Below are 21920 nucleotides of genomic sequence, written 5' to 3'. Positions count from 1 at the left end.
CCAGTCAGGTCCCTGTGTTAGTAATAGAGATGATAGTGATGTCACTGTGACACTCCCAGACTCCCTCACCTCCCCAGTCAGGTCCCTGTGTTAGTAATAGAGATAATAGTGATGTCACTGTGACACTCCCAGACTCCCTCACCTCCCCAGTCATGTCCCTGTGTTAGTAATAGAGATGATAGTGATGTCACTGTGACACTCCCAGACTCCCTCACCTCCCCAGTCAGGTACCTGTGTTAGTAATAGAGATAATAGTGATGTCACTGTGACACTCCCAGACTCCCTCACCTCCCCAGTCAGGTCCCTGTGTTAGTAATAGAGATAATAGTGATGTCACTGTGACACTCCCAGACTCCCTCACCTCCCCAGTCAGGTCCCTGTGTTAGTAATAGAGATAATACTGATGTCACTGTGACACTCCCAGACTCCCTCACCTCCCCAGTCATGTCCCTGTGTTAGTAATAGAGATAAGAATGATGTCACTGTGACACTCCCAGACTCCCTCACCTCCCCAGTCAGGTCCCTGTGTTAGTAATAGAGATAATAGTGATGTCACTGTGACACTCCCAGACTCCCTCACCTCCCCAGTCAGGTCCCTGTGTTAGTAATAGAGATAATACTGATGTCACTGTGACACTCCCAGACTCCCTCACCTCCCCAGTCATGTCCCTGTGTTAGTAATAGAGATAATAGTGATGTCACTGTGACACTCCCAGACTCCCTCACCTCCCCAGTCAGGTCCCTGTGTTAGTAATAGAGATAATAGTGATGTCACTGTGACACTCCCAGACTCCCTCACCTCCCCAGTCAGGTCCCTGTGTTAGTAATAGAGATAATAGTGATGTCACTGTGACACTCCCAGACTCCCTCACCTCCCCAGTCAGGTCCCTGTGTTAGTAATAGAGATAATAGTGATGTCACTGTGACACTCCCAGACTCCCTCACCTCCCCAGTCAGGTCCCTGTGTTAGTAATAGAGATAAGAATGATGTCACTGTGACACTCCCAGACTCCCTCACCTCCCCAGTCAGGTCCCTGTGTTAGTAATAGAGATGATAGTGATGTCACTGTGACACTCCCAGACTCCCTCACCTCCCCAGTCAGCTGGTAGATAATCTCCAGGGTGATATGTAATATCCTCTCAGTCACATGACTCCTGTCCTTGTCCATCCTCCGGTGATTTATACAGAATGGGTATCACAGCTTCAAGTAAAACAGAAAAGATTGAACATGTTATGTAGTCAAATATGAGGGTAATTCCTTGTCAATTGGACCATTTGTGAATATCATCATCCCCACCTGACCATCTCCAATTTTGATAACAATTTGCATGAAGGTTGGAATATATGTCAGACTAATTTGGGGAAAATGTTAGTTTGCAATATGCAATAGTAGCAAAACTATGGCCCTCAAACTGGGGGGTGAGTGCAATTGTCCCAGACTCTGCAGTCCACAATCAGCAATGTTCAGGTTACTGCTGTGGCAGATCTAGGAGAGTCCTAATGCTGGGCATATACTATACAATTATCTGTCAGATATCTGTCCAATCTGGGTGGTTGGAAGAAAACCTGGTAAATTATGGGAGCAAATGAGAATCGAACATTTGTTCACAAACACTGGAAACAGACAAAAATGGACGTTCAGCCAAATTGGTTAAAAAAAAACAAATTTAACCAATTTGAACAATTTTTTTTGTCTGTTTTTCAGTGTTTAAAACCATATAATGGACAATTGTCCTTTGCTCCCATACATTACCAGGTTTTCATTCCAACCAGCCAGATTGGACAGATATCTGACAGATAATTGTATAGTGTATGCCCAGCATTAGGACTTGCATTCTTTTACTTTTTTTCACAGAATGAGGCCAAAGTAGGCAAAACAATCCATCGCGTAAAGCTGTATCTGCTCGTATCATTATATTAGAATGACATTAATGTAACTAACTAAGTATATCAGGCTCCAAACTACTTTAGTTCCTGTGTTAACATAACCTAAAATTGCTCTCACAAATCTCGCAGTGACATTTTTGGCTATTTTTGTAGTCCAAAAGCAAAAAAGAAGCAGAACCGAATTTTTTTTCAAACAACATTTGCCCATACTTGCCTACCCTCCCGATTCGTCCAGGAGCCTCCCGATAATCGTGACCCCCCCACGGCTCGCCGAATCACATCATCATAGCCCCGCCCTCTGCTTCACAATGCCGCTAATATCGTCATTTTGAAGAGGGGGTGGATCCACGATGACACAATTCATGCCCTGCCCCCAATGCTGCATAAATCACAGCGCTCCGCCCCCTTTCTGCCAGGACACGCCCCCCCCTGCCGTGGAAGCTGGACAGCCCGGAAGGAGGGAGCTGAAAGTCGGCAGGTATGGTTTTGCCATTGAAGGGAGAAAACGGGCCTTAAAAAAGGTCACTTTTAGTTTGCATAACATTATTATGAGCGATGAAGCATTTTACGGTTGCTGTTATTATAACGCAACAAGAGAAACATAAATGTTTTCATCAGCCATCAATGGTTTGGCACCGATGGTTGATGGTCATTCAGTGTTTCATGGGTCATTCCATGTCCAGTGGAGCAGGGGTTCTCACCTGGCCATCTCCAATTTTGATGGCTGTTAACCATCGATGGTCATCCATAGGCTGTCACCATCATCATCATGCAAGTCTGTATCACACCAATGGGATGTACAAAAGGTGCATCTAAAGGATACACGTAAATAAAACTCTATGCACCGTAGTTGTCTGGTATCTCCGTGTCCTCATTGCACTTATCGTACACTCCCCTTTAGACTGCATCTGTGCGTTTGGACGGCGTTACAGGGGCTGCATGATTAAGGCCCCTGTGATGGAATATGCAGCACACAGGAAGTCTACCAATTTCTGAGTGAGGTCAGGTCAACCACTACTGTGCATTTGGGTCCGATGGGTTTCGATGTTACTGATGTTTTTGCTTCTTGCTAGATATTGTGGATGTAAATAAAGGTAAAGGGCGGCATTTTGTGCTGCGGCGACATTGAGATTGCCGCAGCGGCCGTGTGTATGCGATTGCAGACTTGCGGTCTGTGCTGAATCAGACCCAATAATAGCAACAACAACATGCGAACACCCCTGATAAGCCTCCCCAAAGCTCAGCGTGACACCGGTCTAAGGGCCTGATTCAGAGATGGGCGGAATGCACAGTCGCACACAAGCGCACACCAGCGGCTGTGCCATTCCGTCCATTTAAAATGCGAATGCAGAAGGAGGTGTCACACAATTGCGATTGCAATTGCATGATACCAGCGCTGTGACCAAGGTCACAGCCTGGGGTCACCATCGGAACAATCGCAACCATCGGTTACGGTTGTTGCCGATGTTCCTTTGCTTAGATGTTCGGGAGCTAAAGCTCCCCGCAGCCTGGCCGGGTCCTGGCAGCTTGCAAGGCAAGGAAGTCTGCGTGCACCCACTCAGACCCTGGCCTCATCCCTCCCGGAAAACAAGGGTGACATGCCCCCATGTCCGGGAACGCTGCCAGGGAACGCCCCCGCTCCGCCTCCCAAGTGCCGCAGTCTGTCAATCAGGCTGCGGCTGGGAGACACTGCGAGCGGACTCGCAGCTGGAGGGCTGCATATGTGCAGTACACCTGCTGTGCATGCGTAGTCCTCCCACCATCGGAGATGTGCGCTATTCATCGTGTTAGCGTACATCTCTGAATCAGGCCCTAAGATTCCAGATGGAGCAACACCCTGAGCCGCTATCGATCGTCACAATTATTGGCGCTTCACCACACGTGTCCGAAAAAGGAGTGTGGTCTATTTTCCATAGACCATGCCCCTAGATGACTTCATTTGGGGTGTGCCCAAATTGCACACCTCCCATTCTACATCATGCTGGGGGCACTTGTGCTTGTCCCCTCCTGACCGCCCACGGGACACTTTGGCCAGCGGGGGGAGCAGTGGGACAGTGGCCAAAAAAGAGGTGGGAGGGGTGGGAGGACTACGCCCTCTATGGGGTGGCACTGGTCAAACACCCCTGGAGACGGCCCTACTCTGATTAAGCAGCAGACGCAATGCCCATATTTTCGCAGATCGAGCGATGGTTTGCTATTGCACATGCGCAGCGATTGCATTGTGGTCACTCTCGTACATGGGAACCACTTGCAAAGTGAGTGACAGTAGCATTCGGGTGTGGTGACAAGGGGGTTGGTTTGAAAAACGCAGACGTATCTGACCATTTAAATGCTATTTCATAAGCGTGCATAAATCAGTCATTGCGTTCTCCTGCGTAGCATGAGAGTTCTCTGCGTGTCAGGACAGCCGCAGTGTTTGCAGCCGGTCAGACTGGACTTATATTCTGCGGGACTGCCCGATGTGTGTTGATGGTACCAATGTTTACGCTGTTGTACGTCGTCGGATAGACATGAGAAGGCAGCAGTGGGCGTCCCTATGCTCAGGGAAGCTTGGAAACATTAGCATGGTTTTGCAGCTGCGTTCCGTGTGGAATCGCAGCCGCGATCGTATTAGCGCCCGTTGCTGAATTAGGCTCTAAGGCCCTACCTGTGTGGAGTTTGTATTTTCTCCCTGTGCTTGTGTGGGTTTCCTCCGGGTACTCCGGTTTCCTCCCACACTCCAAAAATATACTGGTAGGTTAATTGGCTCCTAACACAAATTAACCCTAGTGTGTATGTGTGCGCGCATGTGATAGGGAATATAGATTGTAAGCTCCACTGGGGCAGGGACTGATGTGAATGGCCAAATACTCTCTGTAAAGCGCTGGGGAAAATGTGTGCGCTATATAAATAACTGGTAATAAATAAATAAATAAAATAAATAAGAAGTACAGCCACTGAATAGCGGAAGCAGAGGCGCCATCACAACATGACTTGGGATGTCGCCGTTTGGTCAAAATCCCGACACCGGCATCCCAACAGGGATAGGATACTGACACCTCTCGGTTGTTATCCTAACCATCCCCCTCTCTTTACCCCTAGCCCTGCTTACCCTGTTCCTAAACCTAAACTCCCGCTAGTGCCTAAACCTAACCTCCCCCTCCCCGCACCCTAAAACTAGTGCTTAACCCTAACCCTCCCCCCTACTTTCCTTTGGGATGCCGGTGCGGGGATTCTGACAAGTGTCGGGATTCTGGTGCCGGCTATTCTAAGCACCGGTATCTCCTGCACTGGGATATTGAACATATCCCCATTCAATGGTTTAGCCAACGATGCTTATTAAGGGTGTGGTATAGAAGATCGACTGATAAAAGGTCGATAATGCATAGGTCGACACCAAATGGTCGACATGCAATAGGTTGACGTGGGCAAAATGACGACAGTGGAAAAGGATGACAGCTTCAAGTAGTCGACACACATATGACAGACATCTTTTTTTTTAACCCTAACCTAACTCACGGCAAACTATACAAAATTTTCAAACTGCCAAGGCACACTCTTAGTTTTTTTTTTAAATATAATGTATAATAACAAATATCAATATATATTTAATATATGTTGATATTTGTTATTATTTCTGTTAAAATTAGTAAAAATGAAACAGAATCACAATGGTCCCATAGAAAAAAACACAATAACAGTGGCCACCACAGAAAGACACAATCACAATGGTCCCATAGAAAAAAACACAATAACAGTGGCCACCACAGAAAGACACAATCACAATGGTCCCATAGAAAAAAACACAATAACAGTGGCCACCACAGAAAGACACAATCACAATGGTCCCATAGAAAAAAACACAATAACAGTGGCCACCACAGAAAGACACAATCACAATGGTCCCATAGAAAAAAACACAATCACAATGGCCCCCACAGAAAAAAATCTTAATAACAGTGGCCCCCACAGAAAAAAAAACAAGAGGCCCCCACAGAAGAAACACATTCACAATGGCCCCCCCATAGAAAAAAAACACAATGGCCCCACAGAAAAACACAATCACAATGGCCCCCACAGAAAAAAATCATAATAACAGTGGCCCCCATGGAAAAAAAACACAAGTGGCCCCCACAGAAGTAACACATTCACAATGGCCCCTACATAGAAAAAAAAACAATAACAGTGCCTCCCCCCGTAGAAAAAAACATAATGGCCTCACAGAAAAACACAATCACAATGGCCCCCACAGAAAAAAATCATAATAACAGTGGCCCCCATGGAAAAAAAAACACAAGTGGCCCCCACATAAGAAACACAATCACAATGGCCCCTACAGAGAAAAAAAAACAATAACAGTGCCCCCCACATAGAAAAAAACACAATGGCCCCACAGAACAAAAACATTCACAATGGCCCCACAGAACAAAAACATTCACAATGGCCCCCACAGAAAAAACACATATACAATGCCTTCCACAGAACAAACACATTCACAATGGCCCCACACAGAGAAAAACAAAAAAACACATTGTCCCCTGCCCATACTTGCCTACCCTGCCGAAAATCAGGTGCTGCTCCCGGTCCCCCGGAAAGGGAGGCACGGCTCCCGGCCCCCGACGACGTGTCCGCACCCCCCCCCCGCGGTTGTAACTATAATCCCCGGCAGCGGAGGGCCGGTGATGCGATTCGCGCTGAATCGCGTCATCGTGGCCCTGCTCCCCGGCTGCACAATGCCATTAATCATGGCACTGTGAAGAGGGGGTGGAGCCACGATGACGCGGCCATGCTCCCATGCTCCGCCCCAATGACGCTTCACCGTCCGGGCCCCGCCCCCTTTCACCGTGTCACACCCCAGCAGTGTAAGCCCAACAGCTCCCTCCCGGAAGGAGGGAGGGAGCTAAATGTCGGCAAGCCTGCCACTACCTTCCAACAGCAGAGAAGATCACAGTTGTCCCTGTCCCTCAGCGGCAGGAGTTGTTGAAGCACTGTGATTGGAGCCCTGCTTAGTCACTCACTGCAGTGCAGGTCAGCAGTGCAGTGAGCACTCTGCGGATGAGAGGTACAGCGACGCGGCTGTGTGACCTATTATGTCACGCAGCCGTGTTTCTCTAGGTCAGGACAAATGTCATGGCCCGGGCCAGTGGCGTAACTATGGAGGGTGCAGGGGGTGCGGTTGCTATGGGGCCCGGCAGCTTAAGGGGTCCGGGCCCAGCGATCGCACCCCCTGCACCCTCTATATGCCGGGCGCCCGCTGAGATTGTGTTACCAGCGGACGCCCGGCTCCTATTCAAACCCCCGACGGCAGCCGGAGGACGGAGCTCACTCCATCTTCCGGGTCCCGCAGTGCACTATGGGAGTGACGTCATGACGTCACTCCCATAGTGCTGAGGAGCGGGCGTCGGGGCAGACGGCGGCTTCACAGGTGCGGGGATAAGGTAAGTGGTTTTTGTGTGTGTGTGTGTGTGTGCGCACGCGGGGGTAGGAGGCAGCTACTGGGATCTCACTACTGGGGGCAGCTACAGGGGGCTCACTACTGGGGCAGCTACAGTGGGGTCACTACTGGGGGTAGCTACAGGGGGCATTACAGGGGGCTCCCTACTGGGGGCAGCTACTGGGGGCATTACAGGGGGCTCACTACTGGGGGCAACTACAAGGGGCTCACTACTGGGGGCATTACAGGGGGCTCATTAGTGGGGGCAACTACAGGGGTCTTACTACTGGGGGCACTGCGTAAGGGGCACCATTACAGTGGGCATTGCATAAGGGGCACCATTACAGTGGGCATTTAATGTTTTAGGGGAACTACTGTGGTTATTGTGTAAGATCTAAGTTAGGGGGGCCCCTTAAAAATGTTGCTATGGGGCCCAAAAAGTTCTAGTTACGCCCCTGGCCCGGGTCACGTCTGAGCAATCCATAAGAGCTCAGCGCTGCCCGGGTCTGAAGTTTTAACTGGCAGAAACGGATGCGCACTGGCGAGCACAACGCCTTCATCGGATGCGCACTGGCAGGCATAACGCTGATGGCGGATGCGCACTGGCGGGCACATCACTGGCAGCACACCTAAGAACTGCTCACAGTTGACAACCGCTGCCCTAGGGCTTAACCCTAACTGTCCCCTCCCGCACCTTAACCCTCCACCAAGTAGCTAACCCTGGGCCTGATTCAGACCCACTCGCGAGCGGCTGTCCGCTCGCAAGTGGGTCGATGTTCTGGACTGAGCATGCGCACGACGGAGGGAGCTCCGTCGTGCGCATGCGCCAGACGCGACGAGCGAAGGAAAGTCCTTCGCTCGTTGTGTCTGATCAAAGGGGGCGTGCTGCCGATGTTGATTGACAGCACGCCCCCTTTGGTAGGCGTGCCGGGGGCGTGCCTCCCTGACGGGGGCGTTCCCATGGGAACGCCTCCCGTCAGAAGCCGGCCCACTGACATCACTAGTGATGTCAGTGGGAGTGATTTTGGCTCTGATAGAGCCAAAATCACTCCGGAGCTTGCGGTTGAAAACCTCAACCGCAGGCTCCGTCTCGCATTTTCATTTTCAAGACCATCGCGGCCATCAAACTGCACGCTCGTATAGCCTGTGGGTGGTCACCCACAGCTATACGAGCGTCCAGGAGGACGCTCCATTTTCATGGAGGCCGGCCCTCATTCAGAGCGTGCGCTCTGCTCAGAGCGTACGGCTCTGAATGAGGGCCCCTATCTCCTAACCTTCTAAATGTTGGATTTTTTTTTTTTAATTGTGTCGACCACTGATGCGTCGACCATTTGAACCTGTTGACCTTTTTCACTGTCGACCTTTTGTACCTGTCAATCATTTGGTGTTGACCTATTCATTTTTAACCTTTTATCCGGATACCGGTTATTAGGTGCGCAAGCACAGTGCAATCAGAACTTTAGCGCATGTGTAAAGGAGCTGCACTGCGGACATCGCTTCCAGGGTCTGCCGCTGAACTGAGGTAATACACTATTGGATGAGCGTCAGAAAATGAGCATGCCATGGCGGCTACCATTGCAATCCCGGGAATCAAATGGAAAAAAAGAGATTTCCATCGAGCCTGGAACATCGATGGTTGACAGACATCAGTTTCCGATGTCCATCTTTGTCAGTGATGTAGTGGTCTTTGGGCCTCAATCAGCTTGGATCGCAAGTTTGCAAATGCAGGCACCCAGGCGATTGTTGCGTACTGCGCATGTGTAATCAGGGGTGGTATCACACCCCAGACCCTGATCACTATACCCAGCAGGTTACCCCACCCCTGATGCTGGTCACTATACCCAGCAGGTTATCACACCCCTGACACTGATCACTATACCCAGCAGGTTATCACACTCCTGACACTGATCACTATACCCCACAGGTTATCACACTCCTGACACTGATCACTATACCCAGCAGGTTATCACACCCCTGACACTGATCACTATACCCCACAGGTTATCACACTCCTGACACTGATCACTATACCCAGCAGGTTATCACACCCCTGACACTGGTCACTATACCCCAGCAGGTTATCACACCCCTAAAGCTGATCACTATACCCAGCAGGTTATCACACCCCTGACACTGATCACTATAACCGCAGGTTATCACACCCCTGACACTGATCACTATACCCAGCAGGTTATCACACCCCTGACACTGATCACTATACCCAGCAGGTTATCACACTCCTGACACTGATCACTATACCCAGCAGGTTATCACACCCCTGACACTGATCACTATACCCCACAGGTTATCACACTCCTGACACTGATCACTATACCCAGCAGGTTATCACACCCCTGACACTGATCACTATACCCAGCAGGTTATCACACCCCTGACACTGATCACTATACCCAGCAGGTTATCACACCCCTGACACTGGTCACTATACCCCAGCAGGTTATCACACCCCTGACACTAATCACTATACCCCAGCAGGTTATCACACCCCTGACACTAATCACTATACCCCAGCAGGTTATCACACCCCTGACACTGGTCACTATACCCCAGCAGGTTATCACACCCCAGACCCTGACCACTATACCCAGCAGGTTATCACACCCCTGACACTGGTCACTATACCCAGCATGTTATCACACCCCAGACCCTGACCACTATACCCAGCAGGTTATCACACCCCAGACCCTGATCACTATACCCAGCAGGTTATCACACCCCTGACACTGATCACTATACCCAGCAGGTTATCACACCCCTGACACTGATCACTATACCCAGCAGGTTATCACACCCCTGACACTGATCACTATACCCAGCAGGTTATCACACCCCTGACACTGATCACTATACCCAGCAGGTTATCCCACCCCTGACACTGATCACTATACCCAGCAGGTTATCCCACCCCTGACACTGTTCACTATACCCAGCAGGTTATCACACCCCTGACACTGGTCACTATACCCAGCAGGTTATCCCACCCCTGACACTGATCACTATATCCCGCAGGTTATCACACCCCTAAAGCTGATCACTATACCCAGCAGGTTATCCCACCCCTGACACTGGTCACTATACCCAGCAGGTTATCACACCCCTGACACTGATCACTATACCCCACAGGTTATCCCACCCCTGACACTGATCACTATATCCCGCAGGTTATCACACCCCTGACACTGATCACTATATCCCACAGGTTATCACACCCCTAAAGCTGATCACTATACCCAGCAGGTTATGGTTATCACAGCCCTGATACTGTTCACTATACCCAGCAGGTTATCACACCCCTGACACTGATCACTATACCCAGCAGGTTATCCCACCCCTGACACTGATCACTATACCCAGCAGGTTATCACACCCCAGACACTGATCACTATACCCAGCAGGTTATCACACCCCTGAAACTGATTACTATACCCAGCAGGTTATCACACCCCTGACACTGATCACTATATCCCGCAGGTTATCACACCCCTGAAACTGATCACTATACCCAGCAGGTTATCACACCCCTGACACTGATCACTATACCCCACAGGTTATCACACCCCTGACACTGATCACTATACCCAGCAGGTTATCACACCCCTGACACTGATCACCATACCCAGCAGGTTATCACACCCCAGACCCTGATCACTATACCCAGCAGTTTATCCCACCCCTGATCCACATATTCACACCTGAGAATCATGACGTCTTATATCCAGATATTCCTGATTTCGATTATAGGGGTCTCTCACTCTCTCTTACACCATACACACAGATCTCTTTCCAGGTGTTTTTCCTCCAGCTGGAGTTTGGACTGTGGACTTTGGACTATTACTGAAACACTAGAGTTATGCAGTGACATGTATTAAACTTGTTAGGTGTCGGACATTTTTCAGAAGATAAACTTTGCTTGTGAAAAGTGCACTGTCCTCCATAAAATGGCACCAGCACAGAAGACATCATGTAATCATACCACATTGCATCTTCTGATGACAATTACAAGGGGTCCCAATGCCCCACACTGGGCACACATTTACAGGTACAAATGCACAGCACACAGTATATACTTGCCAACTCACCCGCAATGGCCGGGTGGCTCCCATATATCAGGTGGCGCTCCCGGCCCCCTGGAGGAGAGGGCAAGTCTCCCGGTTTGGCCGGCACACATTTACAGGGACAGGAGCACTGGGCACACACTTACAGGGACAGAAGCACTGGGCACACAGTTACAGGGACAGGAACGCTGGGCACACATTTACAGGGACAGGAGCACTGGGCACACAGTTACAGGGACAGGAACACTGGGCACACAGGGACAGGAACACTGGGCACACAGTTACAGGGACAGGAACACTGGGCACACAGTTACAGGGACAGGAAGACTGGGCACACAGTTACAGGGACAGGAAGACTGGGCACACAGTTACAGGGACAGGAACACTGGGAACACAGTTACAGGGATAGGAACACTGGGCACACAGTTACAGGGACAGGAGCACTGGGCACACAGTTACAGGGACAGGAACACTGGGCACACATTTACAGGGACAGGAGCACTGGGCACACACTTACAGGGACAGAAGCACTGGGCACACAGTTACAGGGACAGGAACGCTGGGCACACATTTACAGGGACAGGAGCACTGGGCACACAGTTACAGGGACAGGAACACTGGGCACACAGGGACAGGAACACTGGGCACACAGTTACAGGGACAGGAACACTGGGCACACAGTTACAGGGACAGGAAGACTGGGCACACAGTTACAGGGACAGGAAGACTGGGCACACAGTTACAGGGACAGGAACACTGGGAACACAGTTACAGGGATAGGAACACTGGGCACACAGTTACAGGGACAGGGGCACTGGGCACACAGTTACAGGGACAGGAACACTGGGCACACAGTTACAGGGACAGGAGCACTGGGAACACAGTTACAGGGACAGGAGCACTGGGAACACAGTTACAGGGACAGGAACACTGGGCACATAGTTACAGGGACAGGAGCACTGGGCACACAGTTACAGGGACAGGAGCACTGGGCACATAGTTACAGGGATAGGAGCACTGGGCACACAGTTACAGGGATAGGAACCCTGGGCACATAGCTACAGGGACAGGAGCACTGGGCACATAGTTACAGGGACAGGAGCACTGGGCACACAGTTACAGGAACAGGAGCACTGGGCACACAGTTACAGGGACAGGAACACTGGGCACACAGTTACAGGGACAGGAGCACTGGGCACATAGTTATAGGGATAGGAACACTGGGCACATAGTTACAAGGACAGGAGCACTGGGCACACAGGGACAGGAACACTGGGCACACAGTTACAGGGACAGGAACACTGGGAACACTGGACCTCATTCAGAGCCGGACGCTATTTGCAGACGCTCGCTCAGAAAAAGGGGCTGGCTATTTAAATTAAGTGCTCGCTCTTTGCGGTCTGTTGACGCCTCTAACGAGCGAACAAAACCTGCGGCCGCTATTTTGAGAAAAAAAACGCTGGGCACACAGTTACAGCTCGCATCATACGTCATCTCTGGTATTTATTAGATTAATCGAGTACATCGAAAGGCGTATGAACTGCTCGCTATTCTTGTAGCATTTTCCTACCGCAATCATGCGAGCAGTTCTGGCTACATATCCCAGCATGCCCTAACAGCAGCACTGTGGCAGGGCATGCTGGGATGTGTAGTTCTCCTGCCCCTGGTGTAATAACAGGAGCTATGTGACAGAGATAGGATGTGATAAGAGGTCTCTGTGTTATACACAGCTGTCACCTAAGCTGCCATCATATATGTTATCATTGGGAATGTTCCTGTTAGTGAGTACAGAGCAGCCCCACAGTACAGCACATCTCATGCATGTATGTATGTGTTATGTGCTGCAGCTCTCGCTGTCTCTCTCTCTTATTATAGGTTATTATGTAGTAACGCAGAGACACAAACTTTCCTGTTGGCCAAGTGGTAAAACAAAGGGTGCTGCTATTTCCAAGTTGGAGAAAGGACCTCTGTGACGTAGACACCACGTGACCGCTGCAGGAGGCTGGACAGCTCCTGCGTTACCATCCACTAGGGCATAGAGGGGGAATAAATATCTGTAGCGAGCCCGCGAGGGGACACTTTTGGTCCCCCGTTACCATCCCCGCCCCTCCCCCTTTCAGGCCGAGTCACGTGGGTGTGACGTCACAGGGCCATCAGCCCTGTATAGTCTAGACCTAACCGTAAAACAAACCGGCGTCACTGCGGCACATACAGGAGGAGAAGGAGACACGGTTATGTGTAAGGGAGGGAGCTGTGTCATACATGCCGACGTCTGTAACAGCCCCTCTGGGGGAGCCCTATGGGGGGACCCTCTATGATGGGGATGTGGTGCCGCATTTACATCATTGTGGCTCTCAGCATCTTATAGCAGGGAGTTGGGGTAGGGTCACCACCGTCCGGGTTTCCTCCATAAAGTCCGGAAATCAGAAGCTCTGTCTCTGTGTAGAGTACTTTGAAGATGGACAGTGTCTGTAAATCTCCTGGGGGCGGCACCACAACACTACCGAAAAGTCATTGCACCCGCCTCCTGCCTAATCTGCGGCCTGTGCAATGTTCCTCTTCCCCCTAAGAGAGCAGGCGCTGGCTGGGCATGGGGGGCAGTGCTTCTGGCAGAAGGCGCTGGGCGGGGTCATCCTGGCAGCTACTGATGGTGAGAGGAGAGCACAGCATGTATAGAATGTATTGCTCCGCGGTGTCCATGTGCTCTGTGGGAGGCTCTGCGGCTGGCAGGAGGCAGCGTGACATCGGGATAGATACAGGGTCGCTTGTTTTTATTCAATATCTAAACTATATAATGAAGTAATCTGTACATTCTATGTTATATCCTCCTTTTATTCCAATGTAAATTGCTGTGCTATCGTGGCCATTGTAGGAATAATTACTAGGGCAGTGGTTCCCAGATACAGGTTTGTTGATCCAGGACCAAACCAAATTATTAATGGTCCATGTGATAGGCCAAACCAGAGTTAGTGACTGCCAATCATAAAATATACTGACAAACAGGAGCGAGACCCTGTCCCCCAGCACATGACTGAGACCAAGGATGACAGGTAACCACAATGTATCTTAATTTAATCATTTGTGATACATTTCTCAATAAGAATCTTTTGGTCTGGGGGCGCCATGAAAAAGATGCTGATACTCTAGGGCACCGCGATTCCAGAAAGTTTGGGGACCACTATACTGTGTATTCTACACATCCCCAGCAACAGTCTGCTCCTCATTTATTCTCTATGTAGGAGTGATGGTTGCCCAGGACCATAACATAACTGTGCCGTATCCCACATGTCAGAGTCTGTGAGACATTACGGCATGGGTGAGAAAATATCTACCAGCATATGGGAAACATACCCCCTATACTCCCCTGCCAATCCCTCCTCTGCCCTCTTCTGCTAGCGTTCAGTCCTGTGGGTATATTTACTAAAGTGCAGGTTTTTAGAAGTGGAGATGTTGCCCATAGCAACCAATCAGATTCTAGCTATTATCTTCTAGAAGGTGCTAGATAAATGCCAAGTAGAGACTCATTGGTTGCTAACGGCAACATCAACACTTGTAAAAACTCACACCTTAATGAATATACCACTTAGTGCGACTCCTCAGTGGCATGGTGTCAAGTCTAATTTTGGACCATGAGCAACACAGGGTAGAAACCTGCCCCTGCAGTCTTGCTGGTCATATAGGTTTTATCAGCAAACATCTCCCCATCATGACCAGTTACAGGCACATATAACTTACAGTACATAAGCCACAGATTCTATCTTCCTTTATTTAATTATCTTATTTAATTAAGGGAGGCTCAGGAGAAGTTGGTAGAAAGACAGACACACGGTTAGGTAAAATGATGAGTCATAGGGGCATATTCAATTGTTTGCCAATTGTTGCAATAAAAATGATCGCAGATATTACAACTTTTTTTCAATACCACGTTGCATAACGGTGGGTTTCGTTCTGATTGAAATGAATAGTACACACACGTGACCATTTGAGTGAGTACAAATGAACACACTTTATTTACAAGTAACAAACAATCAACATACAAAGTATACAGTATACTCAACTTTTGTCTATGTATTCAGATGACACTGGTAATTCATCATCTTCAACATAAGATGTACTTCATCTTCACCTGGGTAGCCCTCGTTTCAATAATGCCCAGGTAGTTCAATGTACATTGCAGGCACCGTACTGAAGTCTCAGGTCCATGCATGAGCCAAGAGCCTGTCACAATCCTGGCTAGTTTTTACCTTTGCTTTGAGACTTACCTCTGCCAGCTGCTCCATGGATCTGTGTTTTTAATTCTCCTGGGACATCTGCTCTGGCTGAATCATGCTGGCTGTGACATCTCTGTGTGCAGACTGCTGTCCTCCCCACACTGATTAATCACCTGGACTCTGCTCTGTCTGTGAACATTGCTAGTCTTAATTGGAATCACAGGTGTGGTCCTGATTCTCAAGGGCTGCAGAGATGATTACTCCCTCTGCATGTTGTGCCTTGCTCCACTCAGAATGCCACTGCCAGACCACCTGTCTGTATCCACCAATCGCTGCCAGACTCTAGGTATATAGATCCTCCTCTAATAGCACTCAGTGCTTGAACATCTTGTTATGTCCCTTGGTGTACTACTTGTGCTATAGCTGTACCTCTGAGTACCAGTATGTCCCAGGCTCCTGCTGGTTCCTAGACCAGTGTTATCCGTAAGCCTACTGCGTTCAGCTATCCACGCTACCAGCCTCTCACCTACGGCTCCCAGGCCGCTCCAAGTAGCTTCCATGCTACCAGCTTCTCCACATGGCTCCCAGGCCTTCCACGCTACTATCTCTCACCCACGGCTCCCAGGCCGCACCAAGTAGCTTCCACGCTATCATCTCTTACCTATGGCTCCCAGGCTGCTCCAAGTAGCTTCCACGCTACCAGCTTCTCCACACTGCTCCCAGGCAGCACCAAGTAGCTTCCACGCTACCATCTCTCACCCACGGCTCCCAGGCCGCACCAAGTAGCTTCCACACTACCAGGATCTACCCATGGCTATCCAGCCGCTCCACGTAGCCACCCAGCTACCAACGTCTACCCAGCCACTCCACGTAGCTACCCAGCTACCAGCATCTACCCACGGCTATCCAGCCGCACCACATAGCCACCCAGCTACCAGCGTCTACCCACGGCTATCTGGCCGCTCCACATAGCCACCCAGCTACCAGCGTCTACCCACGGCTATCCAGCCACTCCACGTAGCCACCCAGCTGCCAGCATCTACCCACGGCAATCCGGCCGCTCCACGTAGCCACTCAGTTACCAACGTCTACCCACGGCTTCCCAAGCCACAACAAGTAGCTTCCATGCTACCACCTGTCTACAAGACCATCTACTAGTAACCCGACCAGCTCAGTCAGCCTTCCTGCCGGTCCCAGTCCAGTTCCTCCAAGTCCACTCACCTCACGGCTCATTAGCTGCACCAAGTAGCTTCCGTGCTACCATCCATCTGCAAGCTCATCTACTGGTACCCCAACCAGCTCAGGCAGCCTACCTGCTGGTCCCAGTCCGGTCCCTCCAAGTTCCTTCTGGTCTCACTCCAACGCTTCAAGTTTCCAGTTCCAGTCACTCATCATCAAAGGCAGTTCTCACTGCTACCCACTTCTTATATTAAAAGAGCTATTCATGTTATCTATGGTTCCAGTCCAGCCGGCCTCCAGTGATTCCAGTTCATCACCTGAGACAGGTAACTCACTAGCACCAACTGTGACAGAGCCTTTGTCTAGATCTGGATTTATATACCCTAGTATGGGGTGTTGATGTTCTGGATATTAAGCCCATATTAGTTACAAACTAGGTATCCACTGATTGGTACAGCATAGCATTGACCAAACTTATCTCTCTTGCACATGCTCCGTAAGCACTAAGATATAAGGTATCCTAGTATGTCTGGAGATAAACTCTTTCAAAACCTCCTTTGTGTAGAGTCTCAGATTACCCATAATGCTTAGCATCTCTTCACATCTTACAATGGTCAGTCCATTGGAATTTGGCTCACTGATAACACCATGTAAGCTATGAATGGCTCATATATACATCTAGTAATTGTAATGACAGGTACAAGCTAGGGCCCCTCAAATGATGTCTTATTTGACCTCAAAAGGTTATATATGACCAGTATGTGCAGATTGCAACTATAGTACATGAATACAATCTCTTTTCAACCTCAGTGGGGCCTAGCACTGGGTATATGTGTGTTACAACTTATATGCTTATGTAGAAATTTATTATTTAACCCACTGGTTACATTCCACCCTTTGATTTCTACATCAAATATAGGGAACAGGATCCCCATTGCAAAATCTAAACCTCCATTGTACTTTCACTACTTGTCCTTACACACAATATAACAACATATAATATAACAAAGTTAGTACTATGATTACATAAAGCAAATAATATAATATCACTCTAAAGCAACATTTCCATTCAGGACTTGATCACTCTGGCTGTATTGCAGAATCTGTCAATAAGCCTCACTGAACTCTTGTTTCATTTCTAACTCTCTACATTATTCCTTTATATCATGTGAATGCACTAATAAAACACTGAATAATACATATGATTATATCAAATATATCAGTTACTTTTAAGATAGTAAAGCAAAGTTCAGTTCAGTTCAATGAATTTTTGAAAAAGTCTTGAGAATATTGCTGAGTGTGGATCCAACCAATATAAGGCACAAGTTCAGTTTTGCAGAATACACATAGATGTATGTAATGATTGTGCTGTCAGATCTTATATCTCTGTTGTCCTCCTGGACTCTCTATCTCCTGTATGAGAAATCACTCTCTGGCCATCGTCATCTCAGCACACCTCCAGCGTCGTTCTCTCACCTCCTGCTCCAATCATCAACCTGTTGGCTTAAACAAATAAACAGTGTGAGATAAACCATAACAACAACATAAAATAAGCATTTACTTATAATGCTGCAATTATCTATTACACCTGTCTCTATTTCTCTTCCTACTAAACATTTCTTCACGACAACCTTATCATAAATGTTTGTGTCTGTGCACCAGATATCTTACTTAAAAAGTTCCACATTTTACCATCCTCCAGTTAGCAAAATAAAAACCCAACATTGTATATATATATATATATATATATATATATATATAAATTCCTGTTTCCTAAACAACACATCCATTCAATTTCTCTCTCGCTCCGAGGCTTGCACATGTGCGCGGCGAGCACCGCATATGCGCAGTACCCCAACATCGCTATGTGCTCGCGAGCGGGTCTGAATCAGGCCCAGTGTTTTGTAGCTGTTCAGTACAACACTTGTCCATCTTCTTGGTGGCAAACAAATTCAAATTGCCAGACTTGTGCAGTAATTTCATAGTAAATTAGGCCTTTTTCAGTAGCACTAGCAAGCAAGGTAGGCCACAATCCCAGCTGTTGGCCAACGTAACAGGTTTTTGCAATGTCTCTGACCATGGTTTGGATATAAGGAATCCCTTTGATTTGAGCTCGCTTGAATGCAGCATCAGCTCCATCATGGTATAACAGTTCTAGCACCATCAGTGCCATCTTTGCGGTGAATTGCACACCATGTTCTGTGCTCAGGTCACTTGTGTATACATCATTGAAGCTGTAGGTGTGTATATCAGCATGTCCCACATCGTTCCTCCAGCTTTGGACAGCAGCAGTCCATATAGACTTTGTGTCAAATGTCCGTTTCTCAGTGTGAAGACTTACAGTGACTTGGAAAACTGTCATAGATATAACAAGTTCACTAGCCCCTTCTTCTGTCTGTCGGCTGTCAGCTTGTAAAGATAGCTGCTTTGCTTCAGCAAAAATCCACAACAGTCCTGTAAGGGTGCAGGTAGCACCATAGTCCATGAACCAGTAATGCTCTCTGTCTTGGAAATCTTCCCACCACTGTGGAGCTGTGATCACAAATAAATCCAGTATGGACAGTTCAAACATTGGTTTAAATTTCACACGGCCAACAAGTAGCGCTTTAATCGCCTCAATCAGCATGAGAGTTTCTGCCGTTGTCGTTAGCAACTGTGTGTCTTTCAGCTGCTTCAAAACCTTTGGCTGGTAAGTCTTTGTAAGGAAATACACTGGGATGCGAATTTCATTACCAAACACAAAATCTGCAACTTTGTCACAAAATATACCCACAATCAGTGTGTCTGTAATGCATGTACGCCCCTTGTGATTAGTCAGTGTGTACCCACCAACCCCTCCATCACAATGAGCAAGTAAACCATGAATATCATTTGCAATGGATGTTTCATCAGGAAACACATCTTGTTCACTTTTTGCATTTTTTTTTTTGCAAGTAAATTTTTATTAGAAATTTGACAGCACTCCAGAAAATATCAAATAGTACGCCATAGCATAATAACAATAAAAATACAAAAACATAATGTAAATTGATGTTAATAAAAAAAAAAAAATAAGAAATAAAAAGAAAAACAAAATAAACAAAAGTATTCAAGAGAGGGAGGAAAAAAGGAGGTAGAGAGGCTAGGAAAGGGAAGGGGGGGTTAATACCGGGATCTAGGACTTAGGAGACTGAATCCTAGTATCTATTCTTAACCGATAAATGGGACTTAAGTTACATGTGTCTAGAATTTATACTTATCAGATTCGCAGAAATCCACCCAGCTAAACCAAATAGTGGAGTAGACATGAAATTTATCTGACGATGACATAATAATGTCATCCATGGACCTATACAGTTCAATTCTTTTAAACCAGTCCACAAGGGTCGGGGGTGAGGTAGACCTCCAGCGTACCGGTATTACAGCCTTAGCAGCACTATTAAGGTACTTCAATAGTGATTCTTTGTATACAGATAACGGTGTTTTATGTAAATTTAAGAGCCAAAATTCTGGTCCATCAGGAACCTCTGAACCCAATATCACCAAAATTACCTCATCCCAAAACACCTTCAATACAGGGCAGGACCATCATATGTGAAGGGGAGTTCCCACATCCGCTCCACATCTCCAGCAACAGGCCGACACCCCAGGATACATTTTGGATAAGATAGATGGGCATCTGGAAATCACCTTAAAATGGGTCTCAAGGGTAAGGATATTGGTAGAACTACTCCAAGATTTTTCAAATATAGACTTCCACTGAAGAATGCTGATGTCCATGCCAAGATCCCCCTCCCAGCTTTTAGTAAACTTTGTTAATGAGGAGAAAAGATTCTCAATTAGAAATTTGTAAATATTTGATAGTATATGAGAGGAAGAGGACTGAGCCACCATCAGTGCCTCAAATGGTGTCAAGTCCTGTGAACCTTCTAAACAAATCTTTTGTCATAAGTAAATGTTTAATCTGGAGGTAACGCCATATCTCATTATTTGGGAGAGACCACTTAGCCTGGACATCAGAAAATGGCAAAACACCAGAGGAATCGTATAACTGCCCAATCCGAGTTATACCTGCTCCTGACCAAAGTGAAAATGTCTGCTTCGAAGTCCCTGGAGGAAACATGGGATTGTCAAACAGTGGAGTTAAAGGGGAATAAATGGAGGATATCTGTCTTGCCCCTAACACGTCTCCATATCATGAGGCTCAGCTCAATGGTTGGATGTGAGTTCCCAGGTGATCTAGAAAGCCACGGCAAAGTACTTAATGGACACTTTACAAAGGAGCCCTCAATAGATACCCATTATTTCACTGAGTCTTGCCTTGACAAATCATATATTCTACTTAACATAACAGCATCATAATAAACACCAAAATGGGGAAGTTGGAAGCCACCCAAATGCCTCCTCCCAAACAGAACATCATGTTTAAATCGAGGATTCCTCCCACCCCACACAAAAAAATCTCACCATCTTATGAAGCTCCACGAACCAACTATTTGGGATTGATACCGGAAGACCCTGCAATAGCTAAAGTACATGAGGCAAAATGTTCATTTTAACAATATTCATCTTCCCCACCCATAAAACATCCCTACAGGACCAGGAGGAAAGGTCATGTTGTATTTTCCCAAGAAGAGGCGTAAAATTAAGGGAGTGAATATTTGACAGATTTCTAGGAAGGAACACACCAAGATATTTCAAATGTGAGGGGTGCCACTTAAATGGAAATGCCTGTTGCAGACCTGTGAGAATATTATGAGGGACACTTAAATTCAGAGCCACTGATTTGGAGAAGTTGATTTTAAAAAAAGACAGTTCTCCAAAAGTTTGAAACTCCTTCATCAAATTGGGGAGAGAAACCACAGGGTTGGTGATGATAGCTAAAAGAATACAGGTGGTTCCTGCGCACTGAGCTCTCAATCAATAGTGAACTGCTTACAGTAATAGGCTACCCACTGCCTATCAATTAAGATCAATATATAAAATAGGAGTATGTAGCACTCAACTTATTGATATCTGGGTGTTATCTATTTTACCCTCTATCTTCCAAAAAATATATATCTGTATATGATTATATTGTATAGATAATACAGTAAGAAACTGTTGTTATGTAAATGAAAAAAAAAAATATATAGTACCTGTATAATGCTGTTTAGTTAATTTATAATGGGTCT

General features: G+C 47.5%; 1 protein-coding gene across 1 annotated transcript in view; it reads right to left on the bottom strand.

Annotated features, from left to right (window-relative positions):
- LOC148506455 (gastrula zinc finger protein XlCGF66.1-like) overlaps window positions 1-15675 on the bottom strand; it is a 54318-nt gene extending 38643 nt beyond the window's left edge. Inside the window, exons 1-2 of the mRNA XM_088446715.1 lie at window positions 15640-15675; window positions 1092-1202 (exon numbers count right to left, since the gene is read on the bottom strand). Of these exons, the coding sequence (XP_088302841.1) occupies window positions 1092-1169 (78 nt within the window). The 5' untranslated portion in view covers window positions 1170-1202; window positions 15640-15675. The remainder of the gene's footprint in view (window positions 1-1091; window positions 1203-15639) is intronic.
- Window positions 15676-21920: the final 6245 nt, after the last annotated feature.

The sequence above is a fragment of the Taudactylus pleione genome, unplaced genomic scaffold, assembly GCF_031769625.1.
Source record: "Taudactylus pleione unplaced genomic scaffold, aTauple2 ptg000403l, whole genome shotgun sequence".
NCBI lineage: Eukaryota > Metazoa > Chordata > Amphibia > Anura > Myobatrachidae > Taudactylus > Taudactylus pleione.
Note: the sequence above shows the minus strand (reverse complement) of the source record. Positions and strands in the feature narration are given on the sequence as shown.